General features: G+C 42.5%; 1 protein-coding gene across 4 annotated transcripts in view; it reads left to right on the top strand.

Moving 5' to 3' along the window:
* Positions 1 to 335: 335 nt before the first annotated feature.
* CDKL1 (cyclin dependent kinase like 1) overlaps positions 336 to 25,420 on the top strand; it is a gene marked incomplete at both ends in the record, with an annotated part of 62,420 nt that continues 37,335 nt past the window's right edge. For all 4 annotated transcript variants that reach the window (XM_079698881.1, XM_079698882.1, XM_079698880.1 and 1 more), the window contains one exon: positions 336 to 503. In XM_079698881.1, coding sequence (XP_079555007.1) covers positions 336 to 503 — 168 coding nt within the window. The remainder of the gene's footprint in view (positions 504 to 25,420) is intronic.

The following is a 25,420-nucleotide window of genomic DNA, read 5'->3' as shown; positions in this document are numbered from 1 at the left end:
CATTAAAAAGATAGATTGTCTTACAACTCAGTTCGTTTTAGGATGACGGGTTACATTTTAACTTGCAGGGTATATAACAGACAATTAAACTTGACTTACCAAAGGCAGCTGACTCCAAGCTGTCACACTTGATCAAGTGGCCACGGCTGAGGGGCGAGGCTTTAAGGGAATGGGTCGGTTCCTAATTCTGTAACGAGTGCCGTCTTCTGTTCTAGGTCCTTGACAAAGACCCATCGTTGAGTGAAGCTCTAGTGCAGTGTGTTCATGCCAAGATTTTATAAGCGACATTTTCAAACTATGTGAAGATCCGTTTAAAGAAGATTTATTCTTCTGTGATGGAGAAATATGAAAAAATTGGGAAAATTGGCGAAGGTTCCTATGGAGTTGTTTTCAAATGCAGAAACAGGGACACGGGTCAGATTGTGGCCATCAAGAGGTTTCTGGAATCAGAAGATGACCCTGTCATAAAGAAAATCGCCCTTCGAGAAATCCGCATGCTCAAGGTAATGGATTTTTTAAAATTAATTATTTATTTTATTTAGGCTGTGTTGGGTCTCACATTGCTGAGCGCAGGCTTTCTCTAGTTGCGGCGGGGGCTACTCTTTTTTTTTTTTTTAACATCTTTACTGGAGTATTACAATGTTGTGTTTGAAGTGGATCAGCTATATGCATACATATATCCCCATATCCCCTCCCTCTTGCGTCTCCCTCCCACCCTCCCTATCCCACCCCTCTAGGGGCTACTCTTCGTTGAGGTGCTCGGGCTTCTCCTTGCAGTGGCTTCTCTTGTTGTGGGGTACCGGCTCTAGGCACTCAGGCTTCAGTAGTTGTGGCTCGCGGGCTCTAGAGCGCAGGCTCAGTAGCTGTGGCGCTTGGGCTTAGTTGCTCTGCTGCATGTGGGATCTTCCCAGACCAGGGATCGAACCCCTGTCCCCTGCATTGGCAGGCGGATTCTTAACCACTGCGCCACGAGGGAAGTCCTGGTAATGGATTCTTTAAAGTGAATTTTCAGGGACTAAAAAAATTAAAGTGAGTCATGTTATGTGAAATAAATGCCTTGAGATGTGGCCACATCTCCTTCCTTCACGGACTTCTGTCCTCAGTGACACAAATGGGACATCTGTGCGCGAGTCACCAATTATATAATGAATTAGAAAGTGGAGACGTTAAGTGCAGGGAATGATGGTATTCACTTGCAGACTTGCTGTGGAATATTTTATTTTTCTTCCCAGTGGCTTCTTTCCCATGTCACCTGTAGATCTGGTTCATGAAAAGCCATCAACTTTTATAGTACAGGAACTTTCCATGATTTTTCAACTTCTAGACTAGCTTCTGTTGATGTTCTCAGTCCATGAAGAGAATTAATCATTCACCTGTTTTCAAACAGCTAGAAAGCTGACAGGTTTTCATTATGCCTCACATTTATCTACTGCTGAACTTTATAACGTCTTGTCTCTAGAAGAAGGATTTTTCTCAAAAAAGTGAAATGATTGCTTTAAAAATGTTCATCAGTTAACTCTTGGAGACCATGATATGGGGGGGGGAGTTGTTTATTATAAGCTGAAAGTATTTTTTTCCTGGAATGGAAATGAAGAAGGAAAGTATCTTTCCTTCTTTTCTGAATTTCTGTGAAGATGAAACCCAAATCCTACCCTATGTAGAATGCGCCCTGTAATGAATGCAGTGTGGGTTAACTTTCAACAGATTAACTTTCTCCGTAGGGGTTGGTTTTAAACAGTTAGGGCCTCTGTGTTCTGACAAGTACAGCTAACTATCCAACAAGGAAAGAGCAACCTCGTGCGGGCTCAGTGGAACATCCAGGGGATGTTCTCGTACCTTTGCTTCTCCATTTTCTCCAGGCCTCTCTAAAAGTCTTCTTCTCCCCATGAATTGCGTGTGTGGGGTTATCTCTGGATTAGGACCCCAAATGGGAAGTGGAGGGCTTTGGACAAATTAAAACGGGTGGGGACGACTTTCTCTATTTGGGTCTAGGACATTCTTTACCAACTGGATGTTGTCATTTCTGAGAAGACACTTCCAAAGCCCCTGTGAAGTACTCCCCTAGGAAAGAGCGAGACAAGCAGTGTTTGCCCATCCCACCGCCTGGTTGCCCTGCCCTCCCACTCTCTACACAGGAAGAGAGAGGGTCTCACTGTTTCTCTGGGGCCCATGGATGTTTTTCACTTTCTCAGGCTTTCCCTAGCGGAGAAGGTGATAATTGTATTTCAAAGGGCCCATTTACTCCAAAGAAAAGCCAGTCTGTTTCTAGTGGAGAGATACTCTTTTTCTGATTCTGAAGGTCACCTGCGAGCGCCTCTCTGAAACCTCTCACTATTCTTTAGCAATACGGTGTTTACAAGTTTAGTCCCTGAATTAATTCAGTCCCCCCAGGATGGGGACCTCGCCTCTAGATCTCTGTATCAACCACTTGGCATGTAATACCAATAAATGTTATTGTTGGATTGAAAAAAAGATGTTAACAAAATAAACTCTTAGGAAGGGTAGATGTTGCCAATAAATTAGGAAGTCAGATGTGTTCTCTTGAGTAACTGAATATTGATGTCCCCTGAAGGATACAGTTGAGTGCACAGGAGCCTGATTACAAAGCACACAGCCCTCCATTCTCCAAAATCAAGTGCACAGCTGAGACTCCCCTGATCTGTATCAGGTGATGGGACTAGATTATCAGTAGAGCCTGTCCCTTCAAGCCCTAACTTTTCAGAATTCTGTGATATTCCTAACACATAATGGGTGCTTAAATATTTGCTGGATAAATGAAGTGAGGGTTTGTTAAATGAAGTCATACTTTTTCCATTTACTTATTCAGTAAATATTTACGGAGCTCCATTGTACCTAAAACAATGTTTATGTGAAGTTGTACATCCTGTCTTTCAGATGCTTAACCGGTGGAAGATGAATTTCCCCTCAGCTCTTACACCCAATAGACTGGGTTCCTAATGGGCAGGGCCTGTGTCATTCACCTTGTCTCCCCATGCCTGTCATGAACCCTCTAAATAAACTGTTCGGAGGCTTGCTTGAACTAGACTTTGAAATGTTTAGGGAGACATGGAATAAGAGATAAGGCATTCAGGGCAGACATTCTCTTCTAGGGAAAAAAGAGGTGCATAAGTGGAAAACAGTATATTGAAGGAACACAGGTAATAACCCCAAAGTCTTAGCCAAGGTGCCTGCTGGGCTAATAGGCCTGGGAGAAAAGAGAAGGAAAGGAAGCCAGCGTCCATTAGGAGGGGGTGTGAGGAATTTCTTGGAAAACAGGTCTGGCCCTGGGATAAGTGATTATTAGCACATAGCTTCACCTTGGTCCCAGGTGGCCTTTGGGGTTTGGAGCCTGCCTTGGGGACATGTTGTTGTCCTTGAGAACAGGAAACTGCTGAGGTCTAGGCTAGTGTTTTAGGGCCCCATCTGAGCTGCATTCAAGGCAGAGATCTAGGGCCCATGGAAGGGGAATACTAAACCAGAACCAAGCACAGTTCCATGGGCCCAGGTTCAAGGGCTCAGGGGCTCAGTGAGTGTGAGTTCCTAGGATTTTCATTGCACACCCCTCACAGAACTGGGGCTGTTAATGACCCCTGCTAAGGTCAAGAACTAGGAAGACTGAGGCTGAAGGTACCTCAGTGACCTTAGCAGGTGAGAACAAGCAAGGGCTGAGGCTCAGACTGCTCTTATTATGATAAGGAAAGCAAGAAAGGTAGATTAAGACCAGATGTAGAAGGCTTTGAATGCCAGGCTGAGGAGTCTGGCTTTCGCGTGAAAAGAGGGAAGCCAGCCAAGATTTTTTATTAGAAAGTTATCATTTGCAGACTTGTGAATTTCATGGACCAATAAAATTTCAAAAAAAATTTTTTTTTTTTACAGATTGGTCGGCATTTTAAGAGACTGGGTTATCACCATCACTTCATAAATGAAAGGACGTTTTAATATTTTTAAAAACCTAGGAAAGACCCAATTTTAGGAAAAAAGCAGTCTTCCTGAGAGAGTAGTTGACAACTAAAACAACATCTCTCCATATATACATTTCTCAGGTGTGTGAGAGTGTATGAGTGTAGGTGTGTGTGTGTGTGTGAGAGAGAGAGAGAGAGATCATTGCCCTTATTTTTCTCATTTCACTATCCATTGATGAAAATGAAGACATCATCTGTTTTGTGCAGCCTAAATTTCATGAAAGTTAGTACTATGTCTGCGAACAAAGAGACTCCCCAGATCAGATGATGTCCTACTTATAGGATCTATCTGATACAACGAAATACTAATACCACAAAAGAACTGAATGGTCCCTTGGATTTTTGTGTGTGTGTGTGGCTGCGTTGGGTCTTCATTGCTGCGCACGGGCTTTCTCTAGTTACAGCGAGCAGGGGCTACTCTTCGTCGTGGTGCATGGGCTTCTCATTGCGGTGGCTTCTCTTGTTGCAGAGTGCGGGCTCTAGGCGAGCAGACTTCAGTAGTTGCAGCATGAGGGCTCCGTAGTTGCAGAACACAGGCCCTAGAGTGCATGGGCTTCAGTAGCTGTGGCACGTGGGCTCAGTAGTTGTGGCACATGGGCTTAGTTGCTCCGCGGCATGTGGGATCTTCCCAGACCAGGGATCGAATCTGTGTCCCCTGCATTGACAGGCGGATTCTTAACCACTGCGCCACCAGGGAAGTCCCTGGATTTTATGATATAATAGAATTTGGCATGTATCTGTCCTCAGAGAATTGCTTGTATGTTTTTTAAACCATTTATTTAATGATTTAAAGCAACTCCCAATAGTTGCTGTCAGACTCTTTTAAAAATTACAGTTGTTTCCATTAAGCAGATAAGATCATGGAAGTGAATTGTCCAGCAGTCAATTGCATAATTATTAAGGCACCACATCTACAGTGTTTCTCGTTCTTGATGTGAAAGCATATATGAAGATGTAACTATACATTGGTAAATGATTTTAAAGATAATAATTATTATCAAGAAACCTATTTTGCTAATATTTTTAGAAAACATTTTTTCTGAAAATTTGAAACACTTTTCAAATAACATTACTTCATGCCATTTGGGGGAAAAAGTGTGACACATTTTTAATGAGATAAATTCAGTATTTGTGCTAATAAACTGCTCCCTAAACTAAATGTAATTCGCTCTTCACCAAGAGGTCCTACTGCAGTCAACCCTTTAATGTTTTCGTTTGAATCTTATTTTATCCAGGCTTTTAGAAAAATAAAGAATTGCTCCAGTTAAAGTTAGTCAGCTCGAACTCTACTTTAAGAACATTAAGTACCATTCTAGTGACAGTAATAAAATTATACTGCCATACCTGAGCTCAAAGCAACTATCCTACCCTTTCTCAAGCTCACTTTCCATTGTGGAAAAAAAAGAAAGAAGTCAATACTTTCAGTCAGTGTTTTTGATGAGACACCTGTGTGTAAGATAATTGACATGTGTTCATTTGGCAAGTTTTTACAGAACTCCTGCCATGTACCAGGCACTGTTCTAGGCTCCTGTCCTCACAAATAAGGAGAGACTAACAGTAAACAAATGATTATATGTCAAGTGGTGAAAATGAAGCAGGATAAGGGGGTAAAGGTGATGGAGGGGCTTGCTTTTTTATATAGAGTGGTTAGGAAGAGGCTTCCTGATGAATGACATTTGAAAACATTCCAGCAGAAATGTGAAGGAGTGACTCTTGCAGCTATTTAGGGGGAAAGCATTCCAAGCAAGGGGAAGAGTAAGACAGAGGCCCCAAGGCAAGATCAAGTGAGGTGTTCTAGCTGTGTTCTGGTGTGTTCTAGGAGGAACAAAGAGATGAGTGTGTCTGGAGCAGAGGAAGTGAGAAAGAGAGCCATAGGAGATGAAGTTAGAGAGATGAGAGGGTTAGATATGAGGGCCCTGTGGGCCATGGTAGGGACTGTGGATTTTACTTTGAATGAGATGGGAGCCATCAGAGGGTTTTGAGCAGAGGGGTGCCCTGGCATGACTTATACCCTAGAAGGGTTCCTCTAGCTGCTGGCTACTCCAGCTCCATGAGCAGGAAGATCTTTTAGAAGACTGCTGATGTGATCCAGGTGTGAGGTGATGGGGTTTGGGTCAGAGGGGCAGTAGTGGAGGTGGTCAAATTCAAGATGTATTCTGAGAGAAGAGCACATAGGAATCCGATGGTTGGATGAGGAATCACGAATGACTCCAAAGTTCTTCAGTTGAGTACCTGGAAGAATGAAGAGATCATTCACTGTAATAGGGAGACCCAGGTGCAAACCTGGGGGAAAGGAAGTCAAAAGTTCTGTTTTGGATATGTTATATTTGAGGTGTAAACCCACTGTAAAGTGGGAAATTAAATGCACAAGTCTGGCATTCAGGGAAAAGTCCGGGTTGGAGATACCACCATGGGGAATGGAGAGACAAATACCAAAGACTGAGCCCTGGAGCTCCAGCATCTGGAGATCAGGAAGCTGAGGAACCAGCAAAAGAGGTAAGAAGGGGTGATCTTCAAGGCAGGAAAATCCCAAGAGCAATGTTCTTAAAAGCTGAGAGAAGGGAATTCCCTGATGGTTCAGTGGTTAGAACTCCACACTTCCACTGCAGGGGGCCTGGGTTCGATCCCTGGTCTGGGAACTAAGATCCCACGAGCCGTGTGGTGTGGCAAAAAAAAAAGAAAAAAGAAAAAAAAAGCTGAGGGAAGAAAATGTTTCGAGAATGAGGGGGTTGCTCAGTGGTGTCAAAGGTCACAGGCTTAGAATTAGCCATTGGCTTTGAAAATATGAGGGTGATTTGAGACCTTCATGAGAGCTATTTGGGTAGAGTCGTAGGAATGAAAGCTTCATCAGAGAGGGTTCAAGAGAGGATGAGAAGAGCAAAGTGAAGACAGTGATAGAGGCAACTCTTCTGAGGAGTTTTATTATAAAAGGAAGCCAAGAAATGGGGCAGTGTGTACTTGGAAGGATGTGGCATCAAGAGAGAGTTTTTGAAGTTGTTTTTAATATGGAGAAATAAGTATATTTGTGTGCTAATGGAGGGAGAGAATTCTTGGAGCCATGACCTTGAGTTACCGACCTAGACCATGACTCAAAACAACTATTATAGCATAATAAAAGATCAGTTCATGGACCAGCTAGGAGATTAGGCCACCTCTTCTTTCATTTGGAATGTTGCTAGGTTCTTTCCACACACTCTTCTTAGTCTTTACATAACAGGACCCACAGCTGTCTTAAAGCTATTGGCCTAGAACTTCTTCTAGCAGGGTGTATGACATCTGATTTGCGTTGTGAGCCATGAACCCTTCAGGAGAGGGTTCAACCCTTTTCCATAACTAGGGTTCAAGCATATAAAGATATATTTTTCAAATTAATTAATTAAGTAATTAATTTTGGCTTTACTGGGTCTTTGTTGCAGCGCTTGGGCTACTCTAGTTGCGGCGTGCAGGCTCTGGAGCAGGGGTCCCCAACCCCTAGGAACCGGGCCGCACAGCAGGAAATGAGCAGTGGGCGAGTGAGCAGAGCTTCATCTACTGCTCTCCCATCGCCAGCATTACTGCCAGAAACACCCCACACCCCACTCCCGGTTCGTGGAAACATTGTCTTCCACGAAACCGGTCCCTCGTGCCGAAAAGGTTGGGGATCGCTGCTTTAGAGCGCGGGCTCAGTAGTTGTGGCACATGTGTTTAGTTGCGGTATGTGGGATCTTAGTTCCTGGACCAGGGATGGAACCTGGGCCCCCTGCCTTGGGAGCATGGACTCTTAACCACAGGACCACCAAGGAGGTCCCAGGCATATAAAGATATTTTGGATAGGAGGCGCCACGGTCATGACAGAAGCCAGGTTACAGAGAGAGAGAGAGAGACAGTCCCTGAAAGGAAATCATCTTAAATCAAGAAGTCTGGCATCACAGACCTGTGGCGGGAAGTGGGTACTGCTTCTGCATAAAGCAGGTGGCTGTAATTGAACCCAGCCCCCTGGGGAATATCTGTGTGTCCAGCCAGAAAAGAACTGTGTGGTTCAAAACAAACACAAGCCAACCAACCCAGAATCATTGTATTACTAAGGTCCCAAGCCTCTATGCTACTGAACCTTCTCTCTGTGGGATGCAAATGGTAGAACTATTGGAAGAGGAATCAAAGAATTCCAGCCAGCAGCTGTGAGGTTCCCCGGGCAGATGTTGGGCAGCGAGGCAGACGGTACAGGGGCCTTAGAGTAGATCAGACCAACATCAGTCAAAGTTTGACTATCCTCCTTCCAGAAGATGAGAAAAGCAAGAGCAACAACAAGAAGACGGAATCATATTGCCATTTGGTGACTCAGTGGCCTTGGGTGAAATGCCAAGGATTGTTACCTAGGATGCACTGACTACGCTTATAACAACCTTAGGAGGTGTGTATTGTTATCCCATTTTACTTATGGATGTAGGATGGTCAATGATTTGTCATGGCCTCCTGGTTAGTGACCTGGATACCGACACAGTTCTGTCTGTCCCCATGTCCATGCCCTGCTGCTCCCACACCTCAGAACCATCGTGGTACACCAAACGCTGTACTCTTTCTTAAGCCTCCCAGAGACTGGTCCTCAGGGCTTATCCCGCCCTTGCCTCCAGCGGGCCTTAGTGCTGAGACTCATGGCTTTTGTGGAAGCCTGGGGTTCTTACTGGAATATCAGTTTTTTCTAATTCTTATTCCTTAACTCTATAGATTATTTTAGCAGGCACAAAGTTATGGTTTGCTACCAACAAAGGTGGAGATAAGCATGGGGGCAAAGGTCCATTTAAAACTTTACTATAAACATTACAATAAAGTTCATTCATTCTTAATGAGAGCAGTGTCACCCCCAAGAGGATGAATATTGGTTCTTAGGAGTTGGGTCCTAACATTTTTATTGTATAAAGCACAGATATACATATAGTACATATACATATATACAGTATATTTTTGGAATTAAAGTTTCATTGAGAGATGATTAGGAAAAATGTGTAAAAAGACTCTTTTGAGTGACAAATATGAAAAAAAAAAAAAGGTCCATGGGGTATGGGAGGATGAGAATGCTGAGTGTGTACTATGTGCCAGAAACATGCTCTCGTTTGACTGTAATTAATCATGAATAGTAGTAACCTGCTGAATGTTCAGAGCATTCCCTGTTTTCCTACTGTCTCCTCACTTTCAATAACTTCTAGCGAGGCTGTGGGCTGTGTGACTGCTCGGGGACAGGAGCCACAGTTAGGAACTGCAGTTTCTGATCCGGCTCAAAGCTGTTGGGTGACCTTGGGCAAAAGCTCCAGTGCCTGCTGGAACCCGGCCCACCTTATTGCCATGATTTATGTCTCTGTTTGGCATTGCTTTGCTGACGTTGCTGAGGCTAGCAGAGTGCTTTGGGGACAAACACCGAACAGCAATCAAGCAGCCTTAAGGATGCCAGGGCAGGAAAGTAGAGGGTCCAAAAGAGCAGTAGCAAAGGAGAGAGGAGAGAGGAGGAGACAGGCGGAGCAGTAGAGAAAGGAGAGAGAAAGGCACACGTGGGAAGGCAGAAAGGTGGGGTTCCAAGGGGAGGAGCTGGAGGTGAAGCACTTCACGTGGTCTCCCCCGTTTCAAAATATCAGACCAGAAACACTGCTGGGCATATGACCATCCTGGTGACGGTAATCTGCTGCGGGGAGCAGGACTGTCAAGGTTCCCGTTTTTTCAAAGCATTTATGTAGTGCTTAGTACCACGTGCTCTTGTGTCAAGGCCCCATTCCATGGAATGCTAACAGAGTACCGTGTAAATGCTCCCTAGCATTAGAACTAAGCAGAGTTTTCATAATTTCTGAAGGCTTCATCTCCCCTACTATTAGTTGAAGGAATATTTCCCCTGTATTAGTTGAATAGCATTTCCCAACTCAGTAGAAGTCTCCAGGGGAAACCCTGTGACATCTTTAACAATTTAATCTTGCTGTTGCTAATTGGTGCCATTTCTAGGTCCCTTTTCTTCATATTGCTTAATTGGCTTATTGAAATATAATAGATTAGTAACATACTTCTGTAACTTGTTTTAGCTGTGTTCAGCATTCTCTGTTATGGTTTATGTGGGATTACAAACTCAAAAGTCTGTGGGGAATCACAATGGTAACATAAATGAGTGGAGTGGGCTGAATGCAAGACAAGATGGAGCAGTGGAGACTAGGGCAAACTGGAGACTGTCTTGTGGGAAGTGGGTGGCCACTGCCCACCCAGCTCACAGGCTGCGAGGGGGCTAGACTTTCAGAGTCTTTTTTTTAAAGCCAGAGATCAAAATTTTGTGTAAAATCTCCTGGGTTGTCCCCCATAACTCTTGTTTTGAAAAAAAATTCAATATATATGCACACAAGAGGAAAGAATAATACAATGAATATCTACATATCTTTAACTAGATTCAGTAATCTAGTTAATTCTAATGTTAGAATTCTGCTTCTTTTCTGTCTCTGTCTCACACACACACACACACACACACACACACACACACACACACACATACTTTTTTGGCTGACCCACCCACATTTTTCCTAAGTATGCAGCATGAATCTCCTAGAATGAAGAAATTTTCTATGTACCACAATGTGATTTCCACACTCAAGAAATGTATCATTGACTCAATACTATGATTTAATATACAGTCTGTGCTCAAATTTCTCATATTGTCTCAATAATATATTATTATTATTATATATATTATAATGTATATATGTATATGTGTATATATACATATGTATGTATGTATGTGTATATTTTAATCCAGGATCTAATGAGTGAGCATACACTGCATTTAATTGCCATGTTTCTATAGTCTCCTTCAATCTAAAACAGTATTCTAACTTTTTTTAAAATTGAAGTACTATTGATTTAGAATGTTGGGTTAATTACTGCTGTACAGCAAAGTGATTTGGTTATACATATATATACATTTTTTTAATATTCTTTTCCATTATGGTTTATCATAGGGTACTGAATATAGTTCTCTGTGTTGTACAGTAGGACCATTCATCTGTCGATGGACATTTAGGTTGTTTCCATGTCTTGGCTGTTGTGAATAGTGCTGCTATGGACATAGGGGTCCATGTATCTTTTTGAATTATAGTTTTGTCTGCGTATATGCCCAGAAGTGGGATTACTGGATCATGTGGTAATTCTATTTTTAGTTTTCTGAGCAACCTCCATACTGTTTGTCACAGTGGCTGCACCAGCTTACATCCCACCAACAGTGTAAGAGGGTTCCCTTTTCTCCACACCCTCTCCAGCATTTATTATTTGTAGACTTTTTTTTTTTTTTTTTTGCGGTATGCGGGCCTCTCCCTGTTGTGGCCTCTCCCGTTGCGGAGCACAGGCTCCGGATGCGCAGGCTCAGCGGCCACGGCCCACAGGCCCAGCCGCTCCGCGGTATGTGGGATCCTCCTGGACCGGGGCACGAACCCGTGTCCCCTGCATCGGCAGGCGGACTCCCAACCACTGCGCCACCAGGAAAGCCCTATTTGTAGACTTTTTAATGATGGCCATTCTGACTGGTGTGAAGTGGTACCTCATTGTAGTTTTGATTTTCATTTCTCTAATAATTAGCGGTGTTGAGCATCTTTTCATGTGCCTGTTGGCCATTTGTATGTCTTCTTTGGAGAAATGTCTGTTTAGGTCTTATGCCCATTTTTCAATTGGGTTGTTTGTTTTTTTGTTGTTGAGTTGTATGAGCTGTTTATATATTTTGGAAATTAAGCCCTTGTCGGTTGCATTGTTTGCAAACATTTTCTCCCATTCTGTCAGTTGTCTTTTCTTTTTGTTTATGGTTTCCTTTGCTATGCAAAAGCTTATAAGTTTGATTAGGTCCCATTTGCTTATTTTTGTTTTTATTTCTATTGCCTTGGGAGACTGACCTAAGAAAATGTTGGTAGGATTTATGTCAAAGAATTTTTGCCTGTGTTGTCTTCTAGGAGTTTTATGATGTCATGTCTTATGTTTAAGCCTTTAAAACCATTTTGAGTTTATTTTTGTGTATGGTGAGAGGGTGTGTTCTAACTTCATTGATTTACATGTGGCTGTCCAACAGTTCTCTAACTTTTAAATTCTTTTTTCCGTCTTTCATGGTATTGACATTTTTGAAGAGTCCAGGTCAACTGCTTTGCAGAATGTGCCTCAACGTAAGCCTCACTGTTGCCACATGATTTGATACAGGGTAAATGTTTTCAGCAAGGATACACATGGATGAGGCTGTGTCCATCACACCAGTTCTCTTCAGGAAGTACATGATATCATTTTGTCCTGTAATTGGTGCTCTCAGTTTTAATCTCTTGGTTAAGATGGGTCTGTCATATTCCACAACTGTAAAGAAACATTTTCCCCTTTATAATTAATAAGCTATCTGTGGGGTGATACTTTGAAACAGTGTGACTGCCTTGTTCCCCAACAACTGTCACCCAATGATCCTTGCCTGAATCAATTATAATAAGAGTTATTGTAAAATGGTGATTTCAACAATTCTTTCTACATTCATTAGTTGTAATTTTTCTGTAAAAAGAGCTTTTTTCACCCACGCCCTTGCCCCCAATACACACAGTTTTTAGTGTCACTGTGAATTACGGATTTTTAAAAAATTCAACGTGTTACAAATCATCACTGTCATTCTTTTTGATTCTCAAATTGTCACACATTTGTCCATTTGAGGCTCCTTGGACCCAGCTCCTTGGTCTGACAGATACCTATAATTCCTTGTGTACTTCTTTACTGTGGGGCACAACGAAATGTTCCAGGCTCATCCTGCCCCAACTCTAGAATCAGCCGTTTCTCCAAGGAGCCCTGGTTCCTTTTAGTGAGAATGCAATATGATTTTAAAATGTTGACAAGAAATTTTAAAAAAATGTTTTAACACCATTCAGCCCAAACAAAACACATCAGCAGACAATGTTTGGCCTGCAGGCTCAGTTTGGGACCTTTCGACTATACAGCTTTTATTGTATGCAGATCTTCTCACTAGAGGCTGGCAGATCTGACCCCTCCAGGTTCATTGCTAATGTATGTAGGTGTTGGGAGTTTATGGAAACTGGTTGTCAATTGGAGGACAAAGCGAAGCATTCCCTTGCCCACAATGATAGAAACCAAACAAAACCCGTTATCATCCTCTCTCCCTATTTGTTCAACAAGTGGAGACCTGTTTGATTTTATTTTTACAAGATAACATACTAACTGCAAATAGTAACGGATTGTTTTGTTTATTAGAGGATTTTTTTTGGCTTAACTCACAGTGTGTTTGTCTAGAAAGATTGTTCCCGCTGTGTAGTGAACTCTTAAGAAATAAAGCTGCCATGCTCATACTTCAAGAACAAAAGAAGCAGAAATCAACAAGCTGGGCCTTTACCTTTTAAAAAATACCCAGTTTGCAAGGAGATTAACCTCATACCATCATCTGTCAGTGCTCTAAACGCCCTTACACACATCCTGCCACACACCTTACTCTAGAAAATAAAATATCATAGAACAGGAGGAGGCTGAATAAATGATTTTATAATGCACATTAATAAGAAATATATTCTGTTGCCTTCTTTGCCACTTAATTTTTTTTTTGCGGTACACGGGCCTCTCACTGTTGTGGCCTCTCCCGTTGCGGAGCACAGGCTCCGGATGCGCAGACTCAGCGGCCATGGCTCACAGGCCCAGCCGCTCCGTGGCATGAGGGATCTTCCCGGACTGGGGCACAAACCCGCGTCCCCTGCATCGGCAGGCAGACTCTCCACCACTGCACCACCAGGGAAGCCCTTTGCCACTTAATTTTATTTCCAGCAAAAAAGATTTATAGGTAGACAACTATGTTACATATAGTTATTATCAAATATTCAAACCACACTAGAAAGTAGTACTTTTTACATGCAATAAAAAAATTTTTAATGGGCCAGGCTCATATCTTTCATTCTTACTTTTTTAATGTTTTAATTCACCTTTTTATTTGGCAGGATTGATGTTTTAGGCCACAAATTTGCTTTCAACAGGCATATTTTCTTTCTAATTATTAATCTTCTTTGTTACTTATTAACTTTAAAAAGCACTGTAGTAAAAATACTTTGGTGTAAAATTGCCATGTTGAAAATCTTTGAACTCCATTTCTCTTTTTGTTAGAATAATGAAAGGTGAGTTTCTGAACCAACTGACACTATCAACCAAACCAAAAGGCTATAAACCAAACTAATCATTTGTTTTATAACTATCAGTACGTTGCTGCATGAATATTTGGCCGTGTCATTGTTAATTCTCATTTTGATCTCGTTTGTACTATTGCTTCTTTCCTAGTACTTTTCATATACTTTATTAGTCAGTAAAACAGTTTAAGCCTCTGCTGTGTACATCCACATCCTGGGCTGGGTCTTGAGAGGAATCCACAAGAGATCTCAGCCCAGAGGACTGGCCAGAGGACCAGCCTGGCACGTTCTGTTCTGTCCATGTTGTCTGTTGCCGACCTAAAATAAATTAACTTCACCTCTTCACCTGTAATTCCAGGTTTTTTGATACTCCTCCCCTCTTCTAGCCATCCCCAAAACTAAGCCATTAGCCAGGGTGTCTACCACGGGGTTCTTGGCATTTGGAGAAAATGTGCGATCAAGGCAGCTTTTCTTTACCAAACGAGAGTGTTCTTCCACTCCTGGTTCCCAGACCAACGGATTAGCCACTGAAGACGTGGCACCATGTGATGGCTGCTGGTTCAATGCATATACCCTTGAAGGGCCGGGATACAGGTCTCACCATTCCATTAGGCTGGCTGGTTATAGATGATGAGGTAGGTAGTATAACCAGTGGATCCCATGGCCATGTGCTAACTGTCATGCCTCCTTTGCTGTAAAATGGGCCCCTGGTCTGATGTTATGTGGACTCCCATGCCAGTAAAACCCTCGGATTGTGGTGCTGGCAGAAGAGGCAAAACCCATATCTAGAGTTAGTATCAGTTCCAGTAGGGACAATCTCTACCCGCTCCGAGTAACAGCTGGTTTCCTTAAAGGACAGTGCAGATCGGTGCCTCAGTATCTGTTTTTTCTATTGGCAGGTTGGATACTCAGCAGCAACAGTATCCAGATCAGCCTGGGGGAGAGAAAGCCAGTGCTGTTGGGCCACGTATAACCACCATCCCTGCAGCTGTGGCCACTCTGTTCATAGGTCAATTACACAAGGGTTGGGGTGGCCAAAGACAAAGCAGGCTGACCCCTGAAAAGACATCCTCTCCCTGGTTGCTCAGTACTTCCTCTGCAGTAGATGCTCTTTTGGTGGGTATTAATATGAAGCCCAAAGATCCTCAAGCTCTGTGCTCACTCCCACAAGTACAGTTTATGCCTCTTCTCCAAATGATCTTTCAGTCTCGCTCCATCTGGACTCTTAATCAACTAGATGAGCTATGTGCCCCTGCCCACAGGTCCATGCATGTCTCAGGTCCTTTCTTCCTCCGTACAGAGTGAACCATCCAATGCACTGCTTGAAGCTCTGCTCAGGGGAAGGATTCCCTTTCACCATGTCCTTCGAGGCTCTGCCAGGTGGGGCTATAAGTATATTGGCAGTCCGTCTTCAACTAGGTGACAGGGGAGAATAGGCCACCTGTTATTTGTAACTTGCTTGTTCCCTCCAGACCTGCTTAAACCGGATAACAAATGAATACTTTCCATAGTATAGTGGATTGCTGTTGCATCCATATGGTCTTATGACAGTGGATCTCTATCACCCAGTTCACAGTGGGCAGCTCTGGATCACATAGTTACTTGATGTCCCATGGTCAGGTGCTCAGTCTCTACTAGGGCTCAGTGACATGTCAGGAGCTGGATACCTCTAACATGATTGGATATACAGTCATATGGCCTGAGTGGTAGTGTAGCTTTGACCCACTGTAAAGTTCTGTCTTTGGGTCCTACTCAATATTGGCAGCCTTCCAAATCGCCTGGTAAATTAAACAGAGCAGTATTCCTGAGGACTATATACGCTGCCTCCAAGATCTAAAGAGAACCACTAAGTGCCATGCCCTCTTTTTAGTGGTGGAGGATACAAGGTGCAACAATTTGTCCTTTGCTTTAGAGGGGATGTCTCAGCCTGCCCCAGGCCACCGGACCCCTAGAACATTACCCGTATGCCATGCCTCAGAGGGTTTTCTCCCACGCTCTGGCAGACATGTGTCTTAATTGGGCCTTCAGAGTACTTGTCATTTTCTGCTCACGCAGGGGGTCTGATTAGCTTGGTGTTCTCAATGAAGTGGACCAGCTTGATATTCTGTGGAGTGTCAAGATGATCAAGGTCCCTGTGGGCTTTTTGTAACAGGGAACAGGAGAGTTAACCTAGGCCTTGGGCAAGACAGTGAATGTGAACTGTTATCCAGTCCACAAAAAGTGAACTGTTTGATCCTCCGTACCGATAGGGATTTGAAAGAATACATTCATCAGATTAGTAGTTCCATGTCAAGTATCAGGGACTGTGTAGACCTGCTCCAGGAGAGATAACCATACCTGGCTCAGTAGCTGCAACTGGAGCTACGATTTGGTTGAGTTTAGAGTAGTCTCCCAGGTGAACTGGGTAGGGGTATGATGGGGACCATGGGTAGGGGTATGATGGGGACCACCAATCCTGCATCCTTTAAATCTTTGATGGTGGTACTAATCTCATCAGTTACTCCTGGGATGTGGTTTTGCTCCTGATTTACTGTTTTGGCCAGGGTCATGTTGTGGGCTGTGCAATTTCAGGCGCTTCTGCTTGGCCCTTTCTGCCATATTGGTTCTTATTCACAAACCATGGAACCAATGTGTATCCATCCCAATTATTCACTTGGGAGTAGAGGAAATAATCTGAAAAGTGGATCCATGGACCCTTTAGGCCCACGGTGAAACATTACTCTAACGTGGGGCCATGATAGCTTTTTGGGTCCCCAGATATCAGTGCCACCTCGGACTTTGTAGCCACAGCTCTTGTAAGGTCTGGGTATTTCCCTTTCCTCAGCTACTCTGGTAAATGGCTACAGTTTGCTTTGGGAAAGGATTGAGGAGTACTTGTGGTAGCATTGTAGGATCCTTTGGCAAGGTGACTCCATCAACAGCACTTTTTGGTCTACAAACTTGACTTAGATCTAGAAACTGGGTGAGGACTGCAGTTTTCTAACAGTTGACATCAATTTTCTGCTCGCCATGTCTCCATTTCTTCTGGTAAGACAAACCTAGTAACACCTGCCAACTGCCCTTCTATCTTACCTGTAAGAACTCCGTGGTGAGTTCCTATCTGTGCATCAGCACAGATTTCTGGGAAATAAGGCAGCTGGCCTTACTTCCCATAATGGTCTCTGTATATCTTGCCACTGTCAGCACCTGGTCTCAGCCACTCCAGAATCTTATCACTCCCATTGGAACCAGAGAGCTTAATTCCATGGTAGCATCTCTAGCCTACAAATGACAAGCCTTCCCACCCACCCTACAAAGGATAGCCACCACTGAGCTTCTCGAAGATGCTGGTGATCTCCTTCCCTGTGCCTTCCTTCCTGCTTTAGTGCAGGGACTATTCTCCTGGCCTCCCAAGGAAAGATAATGAGGATGTGGGTTTTGCAGTGTCACCGAATAGGTCCACTCTAACATTTCCACCTCCTTGATTTCCCAGACCCCTTCCTCAATACTCTGCTGAGGCAGTTCCAGCATCTCCATCTTACCTATTGAAAGCCCAAGTTTCAAATACCAGCAGCATATTAAAGATTGTCTCCAGGTGTCATTGTCAGGAAATAAGTCCCAAGTTACAGGCCCCACATCCAGCTGTATATTTCACTACCGTCATTGTCCAACACCCTCAAGATTACTGCTGTTACATATGAGCCAGGTCTTGAGCTCTTTGAGTACAGTTATTTCCTCCTGGAGCAAGAGCCATGCTGCCCTGCTCAGGCGCTGCTATAACCTCATCCTAGTTACAGGTCTGTGTGCCCTGGGAGGAGGTGGGGATAGAATCTAAGGAGGATGCGCATCATCTTCTTAAAGAGGCACTTTCCTCAATGAGGTATTTTCAGGGTCTCTGTGTGAGAGGAAGTGTTTCACTTTGGCAAAAGGGCAGAAGTTGCTTCTCCCAGGGGTTGGGGAAATTTGAGAGTTTAAGAGTCTCAGGCTCATCCTCCTAAATGTCCCTATTCCAGATCTCAGCGTCCCTCTCATTACTCACCAGAGCCCTTACGTTGGCCTAAGAGACCTGTTGAGGCTGAACGTTGTCTCCTTTGTATCTCTGCTACTCTTATTAAAGTCCTGAGCCTGGTTTTAGCACCTTGCGTCTGCAGGACATAAATGTCTCTCTAAATACTGCCTTAGAGGCCTTCTGATTCCTGCAGTTGACCGGTGGCTAACCCAAACCCGTCATTCTTCTCTCTTCTCTCTCTCTTTTTTTTTTGTGGTACGCGGGCCTCTCACTGTTGTGGCCTCTCCCTTTGCAGAGCACAGGCTCCGGACGCGCAGGCTCAGCGGCCATGGCTCATGGGCCCAGCCGCTCCGCGGCATGTGGGATCTTCCCGGACCGGGGCACGAACCCGTGTCCCCTGCATCGGCAGGCGGACTCTCAACCACTGCGCCACCAGGGAAGCCCTCTCTTCTCTTTTCAACAACGTAAAGGTGTTCACAGAAGTCAGCTCACTCAATAATCCCCGTAGTCGCCACTGCCCCACACCATGCATGTGCACTGCCATTGCGTGAGCCAAACCTGCACCTCATTCAAAACCAGCCTAATGGAATCTTAGTGATTGTGTTGCTGCAGCTCCCCAGGGCTTCTCTTACCCCACTTACCACCAGCAGAGGGGTCCTTGTTGCCATCCGCCTAGTGATCGATCCAGTTCCACAATCCCATTCTGAAGATCCACTGGCTAGGGTCACTTCTGGTACCACCTGTCTTAGCCTGTGTATCTCCCAGAAAGTAAAGTCTGAGACAAAGGATTTCTGTTCCAGGATCCCATCTAGGACACCACATTTCATTTAGTTGTCACCTGTCCCTAAGCTTTCCTTGGCTGTGACACTTTCAGACTTTCCGTGTTTTTGATGGCCGTGACACTTTTGAGGAGTACTCGTCAGGTATTTTGTAGGCTGCCCCCTATTGGAATTTGTCTGTTTTTTTTTTTCATGGCTAGACTGGGCTTATGGGTTTTGGGAAGGAAGACTGAATCACATCAAGTGTACATGCTGTCACTGTAGATGTTGATCTTAATCACCTGGTTGAGAATCACCTGTTTGACTGTTTTCTCACTATAAAGTTACTCCTATTCGGCTTCTCCACACTGTACTCTTTTGGAAGGAAGTCACCATATGCAGCCCACACTTAAGGAGTGGGGAGTTAGGTTCTTCTCCTTGATGACAGAGTATTTACATAAATTATTTGGAATTCTCTTACATAGATTTATTTATTCTCTCCATTCATTCATTCATTCATTCATTCATTTATTATTGACCTATGGATATTTGTGTCCCTTTGACATACCCCCATCGATGCAGGGTTTGTTTTTTTTTTTTTGTGGTACGCAGGCCTCTCACTGTTGTGGCCTCTCCTATTGTGGAGCACAGGCTCTGGACCCGCAGGCTCAGCGGCCATGGCTCACGGGCCCAGCCGCTCCACGGCATGTGGGATCTTCCCAGACGGGGGCACATACCTGTGTCCCCTGCATCGGCAGGCGGACTCTCAACCACTGCGCCACCAGGGAAGCCCTGTTTTTGTTTTTGTTTTAGTACTTTCCTTTCTGGCACTGCAAGATACTTCAGCCTCATCTTGGGTTTTCCCGCCCTATATGGAATCATCCATTTTCTTTAAGGAGCCCTAGTTCCTTTTATTGGAGAATGGTATTAGAAACTAAGATCTGAACACTAGGAGTAGTTGTTGCTACTGGATGTGGTTGTTTCTAGGCCCTTGCAGCTGAGGAAGCAAGGTAATGTATGTGTGCAACTAAGCTGTATATATACACTTAGCTATAGTTATTCCTATTTGTATTTGTATCTGTCTTAAACTAAACATGACTTTATACTGGTGCCTCCAACTCTAGTCCATGCATAGATTGGATCATGAGTTACACTAGCCTCCTCTCCTTGCTCAGATGTAAAGTCCCACGCTAACAGGGAGAACCTGGCTTCCCTATCCGACATTCATTTACTTCATTGTTCAATTCCAACATACATGTATAGCATTATCAGAATTGCTAATTCCTATTCCCACAGGAAACAGCTTTATCAACAAGAGTATAATGCTTATGTGTAGTTCCTTTTGACTTTTGTCTTACGCTGTCTACCCATTTCCAAAGTTACTTAGGTCAGCACTTCCTCCCCCAATCCTCTTCAGTGCAGTGGTTTTATTTGTAATACAGTCAGATTCTTTTGTCACATTCTGCATTCCCTAACCTCCTAACCTCCTAAATGATTTTTTAAAATTTGAATACATTAAGGTTCACTCTTTGTGCTGTAAAGTTTTTTGTGCTGTAAAGTTTTTTTGTAAAGTTTTTTGTGTTTTGACAAATGTGTAATGTCACATATCCACCATTGCAGTATCACACAGCATAGTTTCAGTGTGTGTTTCATCTGTTCAACCCTCTCACATATCCTTTGAAACCCTGGCAACCACTGACCTTTTTACTGTCTCCGTAGTTTGGCCTTTTCCAGGGTGTCATATAATTGAAATCATACAGTATTTAGTCTTTTTAGACTGGCTTCTTTCACCTAACAATATGCATTTGTTTCATACATGCCTTTTCATGCCTTAATAGCCATTTCTTTTTATCACTGAATAATATTCCATTTTTTGGATGTAGCACAATTTACCTATAGGAAGACAATTTGTTTGCTTCCAGTTTCTGGCGATTATAAACATTCATGTTCATATTTTTGTGTGAATATAAGTTTTCAAATCATTTGGGTAAACACCTAGGAGTGGATGGCTGGACCTTATGGTGCAACTGTGTTTAGCTTTGTAAGGAACTGCCAAAGTGTCTTCCAAAGTGGCTGTCCCACTTTGCATTTCCACCACCAATGAATGAGAGTTCTTATTGTTCAGTATCATCACTAACATTTGGTGTTGTCAGCTTTTTGTAGGATTTAGCCATTCTAATAAGTGTGTAATGGTATCCCATTGTTTTTGTAATTTGCAATTCCCTAATGAAAAAAGATGTTGATCATCTTTCCATATATTTATTTCCCATCTATTTAATTTCTTAGTTGAGGTGTCTGCTGAGATTTTTTGCCAATGTTTTTGGGGTATATTATTTATTTATTTATTTTTTAACATCTTTATTGGAGTATAATTGCTTTACAATGGTGTGTTAATTTCTGCTTTATAACAAAGTGAATCAGTTATACATATACATATGTTCCCATATCTCTTCCCTCTTGAGTCTCCTCCCCTCCCCCCCTCCCTATCCCACCCCTCTAGGTGGTCACAAAGCACCGAGCTGATCTCCCTGTGCCATGCGGCTGCTTACCACTAGCTATCTATTTTACGTTTGGTAGTGTGTATACGTCCATGCCACTATCTCACTTTGTCACAGCTGACCCTTCCCCCTCCCCATATCCTCAAGTCCATTCTCTAGTAGGTCTGTGTCTTTATTCCTGTCTTACCCCTATGCTCTTCATGACCTTTTTTTCCCCTTAGATTCCATATATATGTGTTAGCATACAGTATATGTTTTTCTCTTTCTGACTCATTTCACTCTGTATGACAGACTCTAGGTCCATCTACCTCACTACAAATAACTCAGTTTTGTTTCTTTTTATGGCTAAGTAATATTCCATTGCATATATGTGCCACATCTTCTTTATCCATTCATCCGATGATGGACACTTAGGTTGTTTCCATCTCCTGGCTATTGTAAGTAGAGCTGCAATGAACATTTTGGTACATGACTCTTTTTGAATTATGGTTTTCTCAAGGTATATGCCCAGTAGTGGGATTGCTGGGTCGTATGGTAGTTCTACTTGTAGTTTTTTAAGGAACCTCCATACTGTTCTCCATAGTGGCTGTATCAATTTACATTCCCACGAGCAGTGCAAGAGTGTTCCCTTTTCTCCACACCCTCTCCAGCATTTATTGTTTGTAGATTTTTTGATGATGGCCATTCTGACAGGTGTGAGATGATATCTCATTGTAGTTTTGATTTGCATTTCTCTAATGATTAGTGATGTTGAGCATTCTTTCATGTGTTTGTTGGCAATCTGTATATCTTCTTTGAAGAAATGTCTATTTAGGTCTTCTGCCCATCTTTGGATTGGGTTGTTTGTTTTTTTGTTATTGAGCTGCATGAGCTGCTTGTAAATTTTGGAGATTAATCCTTTGTCAGTTGCTTCATTTGCAAATATTTTCTCCCATTCTGAGGGTTATCTTTTGGTCTTGTTTATGGTTTCCTTTGCTGTGCAAAAGCTTTGAAATTTCATTAGGTCCCATTTGTTTATTTTTGTTTTTATTTCCATTTCTCTAGGAGGTGGGTCAAAAAGGTCTTGCTGTGATTTATGCCATAGTGTGTTCTGCCTATGTTTTTCTCTAAGAGTTTGATAGTTTCTGGCCTTACATTTAGATCTTTAATCCATTTTGAGTTTATTTTTGTGTGTGGTGTTAGGGAGTGTTCTAATCTCATACTTTTACATGTACCTGTCCAGTTTTCCCAGCACCACTTATTGAAGAGGCTGTCCTTTCTCCACTGTACATTCTTTTTTTTTTTTTTTTTTTTTTTGCGATACACGGGCCTCTCACTGTTGTGGCGTCTTCCACTGCAGAGCACAGGCTCCAGACGCGCAGGCTCAGCAGCCATGGGCAACGGGCCCAGCCACCCCGCGGCATGTGGGATCTTCCCGGACCAGGGCACGAACCCGTGTCCCATGCATTGGCAGGCAGACTCTCAACCACTGCGCCACCAGGGAAGCCCTCCACTGTATATTCTTGCCTCCTTTATCAAAGATAAGGTGACCATATGTGCGTGGGTTTATCTCTGGGCTTTCTATCCTGTTCCATTGATCTATATTTCTGTTTTTGTGCCAGTACCATACTGTCTTGATTACTGTAGCTTTGTAGTATAGTCTGAAGTCAGGGAGCCTGATTCCTCCAGCTCCGTTTTTCATTCTCAAGATTCCTTTGGCTATTTGGGGTCTTTTGTGTTTCCATACAAATTGTGAAATTTTTTGTTCTAGTTCTGTGAAAAATGCCAGTGGTAGTTTGATAGGGATTGCATTGAATCTGTAGATTGCTTTGGATAGTAGAGTCATTTGCACAGTGTTGATTCTTCCAATCCAAGAACATGGTATATCTCTCCATCTCTTTGTATCATCTTTAATTTCTTTCATCAGTGTCTTATAATTTTCTGCATACAGGTCTTTTGTCTCCTTAGGTAGGTTTATTCCTAGATATTTTATTCTTTTTGTTGCAATGGTAAATGGGAGTGATTTCTTAATTTCATTTTCAGATTTTTCATCATTAGTGTATAGGAATGCCAGAGATTTCTGTGTATTCATTTTGTATCCTGCTACTTTACCAAATTCATTGATTAGCTCTAGTAGTTTTCTGGTAGCATCTTTGGGATTCTCTATGTATAGTATCATGTCATCTGCAAACAGTGACAGCTTTATTTCTTCTTTTCCAATTTGGATTCCTTTTATTTCTTTTTCTTCTCTGATTGCTGTGACTAAAACTTCCAAAACTATGTTGAATAAGAGTGGTGAGAGTGGGCAGCCTTGTCTTGTTCCTGATCTTAGTGGAAATGGTTTCAGTTTTTCACCATTGAGGACGATGTTGGCTGTGGGTTTGTCATATATGGCCTTTATTATGTTGAGGAAAGTTCCCTCTATGCCTACTTTCTGCAGGGTTTTTATCATAAATGGGTGTTGAATTTTGTCGAAAGCTTTCTCTGCATCTATTGAGATGATCATATGGTTTTTCTCCTTCAACTTGTTAATATGGTGTATCACATTGATTGATTTGCGTATATTGAAGAATCCTTGCATTCCTGGAATAAACCCCACTTGATCATGGTGTATGATCCTTTTAATGTGCTGTTGGATTCTGTTTGCTAGTATTTTGTTGAGGATTTTTGCATCTATGTTCATCATTGATATTGGCCTGTAGTTTTCTTTCTTTGTGACATCCTTGCCTGGTTTTGGTATCAAGGTGATGGTGGCCTCGTAGAATGAGTTTGGGAGTGTTCCTTCCTCTGATATTGTTTGGAAGAGTTTGAGAAGGATGGGTGTTAGCTCTTCTCTAAATGTTTGATAGAATTCGCCTGTGAAGCCATCTGGTCCTGGGCTTTTGTTTGTTGGAAGATTTTTAATCACAGTCTCAATTTCAGCGCTTGTGATTGGTCTATTCATATTTTCTATTTCTTCCTGGTTCAGTCTTGGCAGGTTGTGCATTTCTAAGAATTTGTCCATTTCTTCCAGGTTGTCCATTTTATTGGCATAGAGTTGCTTGTAATAATCTCTCATGATCTTTTGTATTTCTGCAGTGTCAGTTGTTACTTCTCCTTTTTCATTTCTAATTCTATTGATTTGAGTCTTCTCCCTTCTTTTCTTGATGAGTCTGGCTAATGGTTTGTCAATTTTGTTTATCTTCTCAAAGAACCAGCTTTTAGTTTGGTTGATCTTTGCTATCGTTTCCTTCATTTCTTTTTCATTTATTTCTGATCTGATCTTTATGATTTCTTTCCTTCTGCTAACTTTGGGGGATTTTTGTTCTTCTTTCTCTAATTGCTTTAGGTGCAGGGTCAGGTTGTTTACTCGAGATGTTTCCTGTTTCTTAAGGTGGGATTGTATTGCTATAAACTTCCCCCTTAGAACTGCTTTTGCTGCGTCCCATAGGTTTTGGGTCGTCGTGTCTCTATTGTCATTTGTTTCTAGGTATTTTTTAATTTCCTCTTCGATTTCTTCAGTGATCACTTCGTTATTGAGTAGTGTATTGTTTAGCCTCCATGTGTTTGTATTTTTTACAGATCTTTTCCTGTAATTGATGTCTAGTCTCATAGCATTGTGGTCGGAAAAGATACTTGATACAATTTCAATTTTCTTAAATTTACCAAGGCTTGATTTGTGACCCAAGATGATCTATCCTGGAGAATGTTCCATGAGTACTTGAGAAAAATGTGTATTCTGTTGTTTTTGGATGGAATGTCCTATAAATATCAACTAAGTCCATCTTGTTTAATGTATCATTTAAAGCTTGTGTTTCCTTATTTATTTTCATTTTGGATGATCTGTCCATTGGTGAAAGTGGGGTGTTAAAGTCCCCTACTCTGATTGTGTTACTGTCGATTTCCCCTCTTATGGCTGTTAGTATTTGCCTTATGTATTGAGGTGCTCCTATGTTGGGTGCATAAATATTTACAATTGTTATATCTTCTTCTTGGATCGATCCCTTGATCATTATGTAGTGTCCTTCTTTGTCTCTTCTAATAGTCTTTATTTTAAAGTCTATTTTGTCTGATATAAGAATTGCTACTCCAGCTTTCTTTTGATTTCCATTTGCATGGA

The sequence above is a fragment of the Hyperoodon ampullatus genome, assembly GCF_949752795.1.
Source record: "Hyperoodon ampullatus genome assembly, chromosome: 3".
Lineage (NCBI taxonomy): Eukaryota > Metazoa > Chordata > Mammalia > Artiodactyla > Ziphiidae > Hyperoodon > Hyperoodon ampullatus.
The sequence above is the reverse complement of the archived record's forward strand: the minus strand, read 5'-3'. Positions and strand labels throughout refer to the sequence as shown.